General features: G+C 35.3%; 1 protein-coding gene across 6 annotated transcripts in view; it reads right to left on the reverse strand.

The window, feature by feature from the left end:
- The window catches only part of iqsec2a (IQ motif and Sec7 domain ArfGEF 2a), a 171058-nt gene that overhangs the window by 144325 nt on the left and 13906 nt on the right, over positions 1–12827 (reverse strand). For 2 of the 6 annotated variants that reach the window (XM_087264628.1, XM_087264623.1), the window contains exon 2: positions 11320–11349. The exons of the other annotated variants lie outside the window; for them this stretch is intronic. In XM_087264628.1, coding sequence (XP_087120754.1) covers positions 11320–11349 — 30 coding nt within the window. The remainder of the gene's footprint in view (positions 1–11319; positions 11350–12827) is intronic. 6 annotated transcript variants of the gene reach the window in all.

Consider the following 12827-nt stretch of genomic DNA (forward strand, 5'->3'; position numbering starts at 1 on the left):
AGATTCTGATGATACACAGGGGTTGTCAAATTTCAGTGGTCAATTCTATTACAAATAATTTGATTGCTCACTATCAGTTTGGACATTGTGATTTGATAGTTGGTAGAAATGAATACTAATATTCAGCGAGAAAGCAAAATTTATTCAAAAATGACAGTATAATGGACATTTCTTTTGTTACAAAACATCTTTCAAAGAACTGTGGAAAAAATTGACTTGTGTGAAGAATGTGACACTGAAAACAGTCAAGGCCAAAATAGATGTTAAAAACTCATCTTTTTAATAAAATTTAATATACTAAAATATTCCTCAATTATTTGCACAAAACTGGAACTTTTTCCAACTGAAAATGTTATTATTTTGCAATAAGATAATTTCATGAGAGTTAGATTATATTACAAACCCCAATATTGTACAACACATCACAAAAACTCTTCAAGAAATTGCTGCTTTCAAATAAACAAACAGAATTACAGCACGTTTTCCCCCAATAATTATATAGTCATTAACACAGAGTGCAGTGAAGGCTTTCCTCTTTTTCCATGCCATTATGCTGTTTCATTAATGAGGCTTATTACATAATATTACTGAAAAATTCTCATGTTTATTGCTTCTAAATATACTTAAAACTGACAGTATTTATTTACATTAATATTTAACAAACATCCAATCTAAAAAAAAAAGAAAAAAAAGTGCAGCATTCTCATCCACAACATTAACAACAAAAACTGGTTAGGAATATTTTGACATTCTTTTTTATATACACATTTACACTTGTGACATTCCTTGATGTAAATGCCTTTTTCCGTCAAGGTTTTTGAGTGTTTTATAGGACGTGGGAGTGTGAGTGTGTGCGTGTGTGTGTGTGTGTGAAGGCTCATTTCCTTTGTAATTCACTGCATGTTTTATTAGCCTGTCAGCTGTACTGTCCTCTCTTTTGCACATCACTCCTTCTTTCACTCCTTCCTTCTTTCAATTAGTACCTCTGTTCTTCTTTCTACATCTCTCTCCTTTTTCATTTTTGCCTCTCCCTCTTTCTCTCTCTCGCCCACACAGTTCTTTACACATAAACACATTTGTGATAACTCACCTCGTTCCCCCAGCAACACTTCTACTGAAGCCCACGAGGGAAAGGAAAAAAGAGAACAAGAGAGCACTTCTGTGACATTGTGACCTGCTTCAACAAACTAACTGTGGCCAAATATTCCATTGTGTACTGACTGTGCAACTACACACTAAAGGTTAAAGGGGATTTCTTAAAAATGTTGCCAAAAAGAGGATCAGATGGAGCAACAAAACACATTTGTAACCAATCTGCAGAAAGAGGGTCCCTATCATACACCCGGAGCAATAAGGTGCAAGATGTGTTTGGCGTGATTTGTTGCTATTTTCAGACCAGCGTAACTCTAAGTTTCACGTTTTGTGCCACATAGTTTAAATAGCAAATCTATTTGTGCCACTTTGTGGATGGGTGTTTCGGTCTAAAAAGTAGGTGTGTTAAGGCGCATTGTTGGTGCGTTGCTATTTTGAGGAACTGAAATAGACCATACCATTGACCGCACCAACTAAAATACTGGTCTGAATTTCAGTGCAGAGTACGTTAGTTATGTGCCTGCGCAGATTTAAATGCTTACACATTGCTTTATACACTCTGCATGTACAGCAATATACAAATATCTTTACAAATGAAAAAAATAAAAGGTTTAAAATGTTACAAAAACTATTATTTTTGACTTAAATATAAAAACACTTCATCCATGCCTTCATCGCGGGGGGCTTTTTTCAGTTTATTCACAAAAATTTGCATTTGTATAATGTTATTATTATTTTATCCGTATTACTTAATATATGCATATTTTTATTTATTTGAATAAAAACAAGTTTAGATTTGTTGTAGATTGAGACGCATGCATCAGCATATGGGGCATAAGAATACCATATTTTGTAATAATTGTTCATTTATTGTTCATTATTTAGCTGGAAATCAAAACTTAATTTAGAAATAGTTTTGAAACAAATCATTGTGCTTAACAAACTAAATAAATATGTAGGCTAATGGATGTCTTCAGTGGGAGTGCGCACATCACTGTTTCCTTTCACCACGAAAGGAAATAAGTAGAGTTAAAGTAAAAAAAAAGGCAGAATGGAGGAGGCTCGTTCTTTATCCCAGATGGTTCGTTTAACCATTTTCTCGCTAGTAAAACATTCAGATTTCCACTTACAAAGTATGCCATGTAAATAGCAAATGTGTTATGGCATGATGCAACTGACTTTTAAAGAGAATGGGAGACTTTGATTGGTTTAATGCATGTTATGCTCAAAACATCCATAACTTATTAAGAGAATAAGCACAACCATGTTAGATCATGCGCCAGGGCACAGAGCGTATTTTTCCATTCTTTAAAATAGCAAAAGTGGATTCGGACACGTCCATATTGCTTTTGCGCCATGCTCTTTAGACTTTGCGCCTAGATCGTTAAGGGGAAGGGGGAGAAGCTTGAAGGGATAGTTCACCCAAATCTGAAAATGTTGTCGTCATTTACTCAGCCTACACTTGACCTAAACCCATTTAATTTTCTTCTGCTGAACACAAAAAAGAAGATATTTGAAAAAAGCAGAAAACCTGTAACCGTTGACTTCTATTGTATTTGTTTTTCCTACTATGGGTGTCAATGGTTACAGATTTCCAGCTTTCTTTAAAAATATTTTCTTTTGTGTGCAACAGAAAGAAAGAAACTCTTAAAAGTTTAAAACCACTTAGGAGAGAATAAATAGTGAGTACATATGATTTTTGGGTGAACTATCCATTTAAAATTGCATTATTTCTCCTCAATAGATGATCTTTGTGGTTTTGTTGCTTTTTACAAAACTAAAAGATATTTCTATTACTATACAGATCTCTATGCACTAAAACATCTAGGCATAAAATATATGTTTCCTCACTCAGGCCATATCCAACTTGAACAGCGATGAAAATCTATCCATCCATACATCTATCAAATATTATTGACTGTGTTATTTCTCACTGTACTTTATCATTTTGTGTCAATATGTATGCATGCACGTATCCTGATCTCCTGTAAACCACAAAAAAAAAATCCTTGTGCAAAAATCCACATACTTTATGGGTTAAGGTTTATAAAAAAATACAGTACAGTATTTGTATAGACAAATTTTTTTTACTCCTTGTTATTTTTATTAGTGTCAGCAGTCTTTCATATTTGCATGAAAATTTTGGCCAGAAGAGAAATGGTTATGCCCAAATGAGCCTGGTATCAAGGTTTTTTCCTTCACTTTCGGCAATTGGTGGAGTTTGTTCCTCGCTTCTGTCACCCTACTGGCTTGATTAGGAACTTCTGGATCTGCGCATCGATGGATTTGCTCTTCAGTGTTTGGACTTTCAGCGGTGTAATTTAAACCACACTGAACTGAACTAAACTGAACTTTAACTCTGAAAACTGGACTGACACTATTTTAATTCATTAGATGTTATGCTGATTTGACACTATCTATTGTAAAAGTACTATTGAAATAAAGATGAATTGCATTGAAATTGAATTAGGATTTTTCGGATGCCATTTTCTTTGATGTACAAACCAAAAAACACTTTACAGTAGACCTTTTACAACATGTCCATAAGGATTTTTGTTCCTTACAATGAAAGCAAATGTGAGGTTTAAAACTTTGGTTAGTGAGATATTTTTAATATAATTTTATTCGACAAGGACACATTAAACTGATTAAATTGTTTTTAACAGAGTTTTCAATTGTTGCCAAAACTGATGATGAATATGATAATTATAACAATAAAAAACGACAATAATAATACCCTAAACCAGGGGTGCTCAATCCTGTTCCTGGAGATCTACCTTCCTGCTGATTTCAGTTGCTACCCATATCAAACACACCTGCCTGTAATTATCACGTGGTGTTCAGGTCCTAATTAATTGGTTCAGGTGTGTTTGATATGGGTAGCAACTGAAATCTGCAGGAAGGTAGATCTCCAGGAACAGGATTGAGCACCCCTGCCTTAAACCATAGATCTAAATATTAGAATGATTTTAAAATAATCATGAGATTAGAAAATGAGATGAAGAAATAAGGCTTTATAATCACAATTTACGATTTCACTCTCACAGATATTTAACTGAATAGAATATGCGTATTTGGCATGCTGTCCGGGGAAAGGACACTGAGCTCGGAAAGACTCGTGTTATTCCTCTTATCATAGAGGAATAGTGTCTAGCCAGGCTCCAGAACGCTCCCCCCTCATGGTTTAAGTAGGTATCTGGTTTAATAGTGTGGAGTTGGGGTGGTGGAGGGATGCTAAAGTCAAGAGAAAATTGAGGGCATGACGTGTTAGACTCTTTTTAGGGGATTGGTCTTGAGCTGATTGGATCATAGAATGATTGTCTGTGATGAATTAGCCTCGCCAAAGACAGATCGTGCTCCTCCTGTAATTTGTTTATAAAACACCACTTTAGCTCATGTATATTAGCCATACTCTATATATAGAAACAATTCATCTTGTAACTTGACACAATATTAATTTTTACTGATTTGTTAAAATGAAATAAGTCTTGTTAACCAAGAAACATTTTATATATATATATATATATATATATATATATATATATAAAAATAGTAATAACCCTAAAAACTCTAGAAATGTAATACACAAAAGGATATGTTGTACACACTGATCACCAGTCTCTTACATCCTCGTTGTCTTTGGTGTAAAATTAAACATGACTAAGGTCTATTGACGGTTGACTGAAGCTGAAGCTGAGGGCTATCACATTAGCGGAGGTCACAGCAGAAGCCCTGTTCAGACCTGTCAATGCGATTTCACCGCAGCACCCGCTTCCTTTATCACATAGACACTCCACTTGAGCTGGCGGAATCTGTCATAACTGTTCAGGTGGGCTGTCAGTTTCACGCCGCATAGTTTAATCATGAACAGAAAACACTTCCTGATGTTGCATTTCTGTCGATTTCTTCAAGTCATTCAGTATTCAGATGGGAGATACGGCTGTCAGTTAAACTGTAATCGACCTGATAGTGCACTCAGAGGCTGAAGCCATGAAAGTGCATATTAAATTTATGGCTGCTTGAATATCTGTTCAGCTGGAGGCTCTAAATGTGTGTTAACACCACTGGATGATGTTTACGATTTAATAATTGTGTTTTGATGCGCCCAAGTTGTGTGTTTATTTGACCTGACTTGGACATCAAGCTTAGTAAAGACCACTAGCCGTATGTAAACTTACTCAAAACTTGGTTAAAGGTTCAAGAACCCCTTGAGTACTTTGAGATTTTAACAAGTTTGTCTGTGTTTGGCATCAATTAAAACAACATTAGCATCTGTTAGCTATAATTGTGGATAAAACTGGACCGTTTTGAGGTTTTGTAAGCTAATTTAATTTTCGTGTTTTAAATCATTATTGGGGCGGGATCAAAATCGATGACGTAGCGCCGATCTGCCTGTCCAGAAGACTGAGTTTTCTTATCCTATGATAAGACCCTGCTTCTTAATTATTCATAACTGCACATGCTTTGCATGATAGACCTGCCAAGCTGTGAGGCTGTGCGCAGTATTAGACCATCTGATAATAGGCATGTCTGATATTAGGCATGGACATATATATTGCAGTCATTATTTTCAAAAGTGCCAGTGTGTAGTGGTTAGTGAGTCAACACATGCACTCCGTTGCTCACGGCGACCCGAGTTCGATTCCGTCTCGCGGTCCTATTCCGATCCTTCCCCTCTTTCTGCTCCCAATGCTTTCCTGTCAATTCTCTTTACTGTCCTATCAAATAAAGGTGAAAACCTCTAAAAAATATTTATTAAAAAATTTTATTTTCATAAGTAATACATTGCTTTGTAGATGCTTATTTCTATGATTTGATGAGTCTCCCCAAATAGTTTTATATAGCGATTGGACCCAGAAGCCACTTAGCATGACGTTACACTTAACAAGCGGATGCTGCCAATACAGCCAAGCTGTTTGTGTGTAGCAAGCATTTTTGTCAAGAGAGCTGTACAAGAATTGGAGGATGGCAGACTTTGTCTTTTATCAATTGAGTTTGTTACCATTCAGACACATTGCCTATATCCATGCTGCTGTGTTTGCCTATGTCTAAAATCATAAAGATTACTTGCAAGGGTAATGGTTGGAAAAGATAGTGGATAGCAGTGCAGCAGGTCTCTTGTCCTGTGTCTACATTCAGACCCGGGGATTTAGGAGAAGAGAATTCCTCCTCATTTATAGTGTTCATATAAACATGATTATTTTTATAATGATATACCAAATCGTGGTTATGTGCATTTATTATATGAAATTGCAAAAATCCATATATGTAGCAGGGCAATAAATTACTTAGTGTTTATTTCTTTTTGAATTTTAACTTTGTAAAACTATAAAATCAGGAGACTCCTCATGTTTTGTGTGTAATTTTTTTGTCTTATTTTGTGAGCCAACTGACAGTTGTTTGCCCCCCCTCTCTTTGCTCTGCTCTGCCAGCCATGCCCACTCCTCCCTTTGCTTGCAGTGCTCCACAGCCCTCATAGTGTATTTTTTGCAAAAACTCTGAGGTAGACCCTTGATGGCATTTCAATACAACTTTTATTGGTTAAGTAAACTGAAAAAAAGATTAATTAGATTTACATTTTTTTTTTGGTAAGTGGTTGCACACAATTTATATGGGCTAAATTAAAAAAATATATATCCAATTTAGTATTGCTCAACTTAATTTGTTTAAATTTAGCTCATTTAAATTGTTTGCAACCACTTACCCTAAATTGTGTAAATCCAATTAAACTTTTTTTTTTTACTGTATACTGTACAATATAGTAAACTATAAGTTCAAAAACATGGGCTTTATTTTACAATGCAAAAAAGCAGAGAAAACCAAAACAGCCCTCAGATAATTATGAATAAACTTAAAATAATAGGATCAGGTTTTAATTTTGAATAATTTTCTCACTTGTATTTGATAAACAGCTATTCTCTAGTGCCATTCTTTAATATGCATATATTTCAATGCATTATCACAAACAAAACATTATGTGATGCTTATAAAATTGATTGAACATCAAGGTAGCAATACAGATTAAAGAAATTTATTTTCCCTTGCTTAACATCAATTTTGGCCAATACTGCGAGGTCAGTTTTTGTGCCACAGGCCCCAAGACAATGTTCCCAGCTGTTCTTCCCTCTGCATTCTGCTGAATGTTTGGTAATCTATTTTGCACACACACGATAAATTTCAGGAGCTGATTGCACAGAAATGCACAAGCATACATTTGGTCCCTACCAAAGCAATGCTCGTTGACCCTTATTTTAGCACATGAAATTATTTTTCATTACTCTACAATACAAGTACATCTGTTCACAGAAATAAGATACCGTCCCTGGAAGCTCTTATTGACGAATTAATATTACATGAAAAAAACACATAAAAGAGCTTTACAATTCTGTCCCTTTGAGAGCTTCTAAAGAGATCCAACATTAAATCCCAAAGTTAAAGTATGTGATGTAGGGCTTCACACAGTTTAGTTAAAAGAAAGCACCTGAGATTTTCATGGAATATGAACCCGGCATATCTTAAACCACTTGCATATTAATGTATTTAATTTTTAGATTTGGTAATACCACAAGTACTGTAGCATCTAGTAGTGGCAGTGTTGATTTAACTAACTTTTCACTAATTGCAATAAAGTACTAATTGTTTTGCTCACTGAGGATGTGACAATCAGATGATTCATTACTTTGTTATTGTGGCCCAAAAAGCATGTTTTACGTATACTTACTTGAGTATTTTTGATCAAAGGTTATCATTGTAAACATAGTTTCAGATCAATGTTTACAAGTAAATAAAAAAAAAAGTCTAAACAGATTTGTTCCCAGTACTGGGTTGCGGCTGGAAGGGCATTCGCTGCGTAAAACATATGCTGGAATAATTGGTGGTTTGTTCCACTGTGGCAACCCTGGATAAATAAGAGACTAAGCCGAAGGAAAATGAATGAATGAATAAACAGATTTAGTAAGCATGTCTGTTTAAAAAGACACACATCTGTTTTATTTGACCTCTTTGAACTCTCATAAAATGGTGTTTTTTTTTAAGCTAACTTTAGGAAAAATATGGACATATAATTTTGATGTAGAAATTGTCAACACATTCAATCCAGATAACTTAACTCAAAAGCTTAAGTTGTAATAACTAACTGGCATAATCATTTTTTATACAGTGTAGAAATGCAGTGATCGACCGGATAGAGCTCCTCAGTATCAGAAGTAAAACACATGCTGAACTACTGGAGCATCAACAGAGGTTGTTTCCCTGAACTTGAGTTGACCTCAGTGCTCCAGGTTAGCCCACAGCAAGAATTTTGATAGATTAATACTGTACAGGGTTTAAAATGCAATTTAAGTCATTGCTCATTTTTTTTCTTTCAAGCTATTTTTAAAATGTTTGCTGCGTGAGTGAAAAAATCTGCTAGACAGTCAAAATTGCTTTGAGAGAGAAAGGCAGGGAGAGAACATTAGTCATATTTAAGTTGTCAGCAAGGGCTTTACAAAGAGATTAAAACAAGAAGTATCTGTAAAATAATAGAACAACGCTACATACAAAATATGTGTAAAAATTTATTACATTTATTTTCAAAGCATTTATTTTAGTGGCCAACGCAAACAATTTATAAAAACGAGCTGCATTTTCTCACAACGCAAACAATTTACAAAAATGTGCTGCATTTTTTCACAACACAAACAATTTCTGAAAAGGCACTGCATTTTCTCATAACACTTTCAATTAGCAGGGAACACAGTAAAAATGTTTCAAGAGGACTCTAAAACGTGGAAGACCCAACTATTTAGGCTATAGTTATTTAGGTTGAGTGAAGTTTCACAAACTAATTTTGAGTGGACCACCTGATATGATTGATCAGGCCTGGTCTCCCATCCTTAATCATTAGTAAGCCAATATGATAAATCCAAACTCACTATAAATAGCCCATCTAGCATTACTCTCTTATCATCGTTCTTGAAGGCTCCCCCCATCCACCCCATCGTCCTCCTTTTCCAGGGGGAGCTCTCCAGAACTATCTGATCTCTTACCCCTTTATTTGCTAATTGACCAGGTGGGAGCCCTGGGCTCAATTATCTCTGAGCTCAGGGTTCTCTCCCTAGAGAGCATGCCAAACCTGCTAATATTATCAAGCAATATCTAAGTGCCAATATCTAACTCTTGAATTACAGACAAGGGAATCAGAATGTTAAAATAAAAAATAAAAAAAACTCACCTTTTAAAAGTTTACCTACAACTCCACTGAGCAATAGTCATAGCACAGCAATGTTTGTGATGTTTTTTGGTCCCCTTGAAAGATTTCTACTGTGTTCTATTGTATTTGCAAGCGTTGTGAGAAAATACAGCACACTTTCGTAAATTGTTTGTGCTGTGAGAAAATGCTGCATGTTTTTGTAAATTGTTTGAATTAAGAGAAAATACAGCCTTTTTTATACATTTGTCTGCATTTTAGGAAAATGCAGCATGTTTTTTAATGGGTATGCATTGTGAGGATTTGCAACACGTGCAAGTGAAGCTCTTTCAGCCACGTAATTTAGAATATTTAGACTTTTTAAAATGTACAAGTGGGACATAACAGATTTAGTTCGTATTGTTGCAGTTTGGGGAAAAATTAAATATTTATTTTAATGATGAATATGTTTACAATTTGAAATACTTTTTTTTTTCTTTAATTTTAACTAAATTTGAAATAATTCTGTAAATAATGCTCTATGATTAAAAAATGCAGTAAAAGTACATTTTGTTTGTATATGCTGTCAATTATTTTTTGGAGTTTTTGGAGATCATCAGCAGGTAACATTTACCAATAAATAAATAAACAAAATAAATAAATAAATAAATAAATAAATAAAGTAAATAAAAATGGAATTCAAAATTGACCAAGAAAATAGCAACTTGTGCATTTCTATGTAAAAAAGATGACATCATGCGTCCAGTTACAACGCACTGTAAGACACACACAGAGATCCAGGGCTAGTGGTTGGAAGCAGAGGCTGATGCCCTGGAGGCCTGAGTGATGCATTGCTGCTGACTGCGGACTGCAGGAGCTGCTGGGGTGGGAAAGCAGCTCTCAACAACCCCGCAGCAAACCTTTTACTTAGCCTAAAACATGCTCACGTTCACGCCTCTGCCGGCTCAAGATATCAGCTTGAGCAGGGATATGAAAACCATTTCATTATTAATTATTGCAACCTTGCATTAGTGTTGTGGTGACAAACAAACGCAAGTATGATTCATAGCACAATGCATAAATGATGTCACGTTTATGAGAATGTATTTCTGCGATTTAACGTCGAAGGAACACAATTAAATCCACAACCATAACGACGGAGCGAGAACAAAAGCATCCGACGAGTAATTATAGTGAAACGTGACATAGCAGCGGCCTTGTTCTACAGCACAGTTGTCTGTGTCCTTTAGCTGTGTGTGGAGTGCGCACACACATACAAATCTCAAACACATGCACACAGAATGGGTTATGTATTACACAAGCAACTTTTTCGGCAATCCAGTTCATCTACAGGTGTTGCCATGACAACCAATCATTTATCCTTCAGATCCTCGGCTCGTGCCCATGGTGAGGAATGGGCATAACAACAGCACCAAGAGACAATCCAAAAATAAAATGTAAAATATTCTCAGTCACTCTCATGCAGCTTCGAAACACGCAACACATTCCCAACATATCCAAATCTGACCTTTTTCCCTGCACCCACTAACCCTCCTACATACCAAACACACACGCACGCACATACACAGCTGGGTTATTACTCATAACTTCTGACTAACCACTGACGCCCATGTTCACGTTCACTATATGGGCGAATGCAAACGGCATGCATATCAATACCCATTAACATACTCACACTGGGCATATTGGTCACTACGGCAACGGCTAACAGGGAGTCTTGCAGCCAAGTAATAATTCTGGATTTCCAAATGCTTTGATCGCTCTGTTCTGATAATGTTCTCACACTTCCCTCTCAGTTTGCGCACTGTGCTGTTCGACTGCTAAACCTGCTCCAGATGCAAGAGCTCTTTCATACAGGGAGGCAATAAGTCATCAGAAGCGATGGCATGTCCCACATGCATTCAGGCTGCCCTAGATAGAGCAGGCCTCTGTCACTTGAGGGAGCGTGCGCTACTACAGGAGTCAGAGAGTGCAGTGTGGAGGAGGAAGAGGAGGAGGAGGAGAAATGGAGATTGGATGAAAAAAGCGTGAGCACAGACCTGTCTTTGTTGAAGGAGTCTCCTTCTGGCCTGTGGATCCAGTGGAAGAAAGAGTGAGAGGCAGACGGACAGAGACAGACAGACATGGAGACACAGAGAAAGTGGAAGTGTCAGTAAGGACTAAACAGACAGATCACAGATGAAATCTCCATCTAGTTTTTTCATTTATAAATTCATGCTAAGTGTCTTTAAAAAAATCCAGATTGGTTCAGATTTTTTAATAAAAAGTTTTATTACACTGTAGATATATTTTTGAAGAGAGAATATCAATATAGCATAGGTCTTAAACTCAATTCCTGGAGGGCCACAGCTCTGCACAGTTTTGCTCCAACCCTATCAAACACAGCTGATCCAAACAATCGAGGCGTTCAAAAGAGTCTTTTTTACAACTTTATTAGTTGGATCAGCTTTGTTTAATTAGGGTTGGAGCAAAACTGTGCAGAGCTGCGGTCCTCCAGCAAGCCAGTTTGAAACCTTTGTAATATAGTATCAAAATGTAAAAAAAAAAAAATCAACATATTTAAAAATAAATGACATTTTCCCTAAGGAATATTCATGGATATGTAATATAATTTGCTCTTATATGCTACTTTATCTTCAGTTGGAATCTAGTGGTAGGGGGAAAAATAAAAAAAATAATAAACAAAAAACAGGCCTAACCAGTCGAGTTTCCATAATCACAGCCAATCAAACATACTATATACAGTGCTCAGCATAATTGAGTACAGCCTATTTTGAAGATTAATATTTTTATCCATTTCTCAGTGAATATAGGCAATGTATTTAGGTGCATTTAAACAAAACACATTTATCAGACAGATATATTTCTTAAAATCATACTTAGTCACCAAACATAAAAGATAATACAATTAAATTCAAGCAAAACATTGCAAAAAAATAAATAAAATAAAAATAAAATTTTTACATTTTTTTGTTTGTCTTGATTTTTACAAATTTTTATTTAATGTTTAACATAAATTTGAGTGTACTAGTTTTTGGACCATTATCGTCAGTTATTTTGATAGATATAAGCTCCAGATTAGGCTTCCATACTGACTAATCTAATGTTTATGCACAAATATAATATTGTATAGCTTCCTATTAAAAATATGAATTTAAAATATTTGTGAGGGGTGTACTTATGTATGCTAAGCATTGTATTTGAAAAGAGAAAATTGAGAAAAAGAATGTGTACTGTGAACTACAATGAATTTAGAAAACGACAGAAAAACAAGAGAGAAACACTAAAAATGAACAATAAATGTGAACTGATGACTTCAACAAAAGCATATACCATCAATTAACAACACTGAAACTCACAGTAGGTCTATCTTTCACGGTTAATAAATTATAAAACCATTTGCCTGTTGAGAAAAAACAACAACATTTGTTTGTGGAACACAGAATGTTGCAGCTGCTGTGATTATGAGATCCTATACCTTGTAAAAGAATTTATATCCTAAAACTTTTCATTCCAACAAGTGAATTTTCTGTAAGCTATGATCTGT

The sequence above is a fragment of the Danio rerio genome, chromosome 8 (genome assembly GCF_052040795.2).
Source record: "Danio rerio strain M-AB ecotype USA chromosome 8, GRCz13ab, whole genome shotgun sequence".
NCBI lineage: Eukaryota > Metazoa > Chordata > Actinopteri > Cypriniformes > Danionidae > Danio > Danio rerio.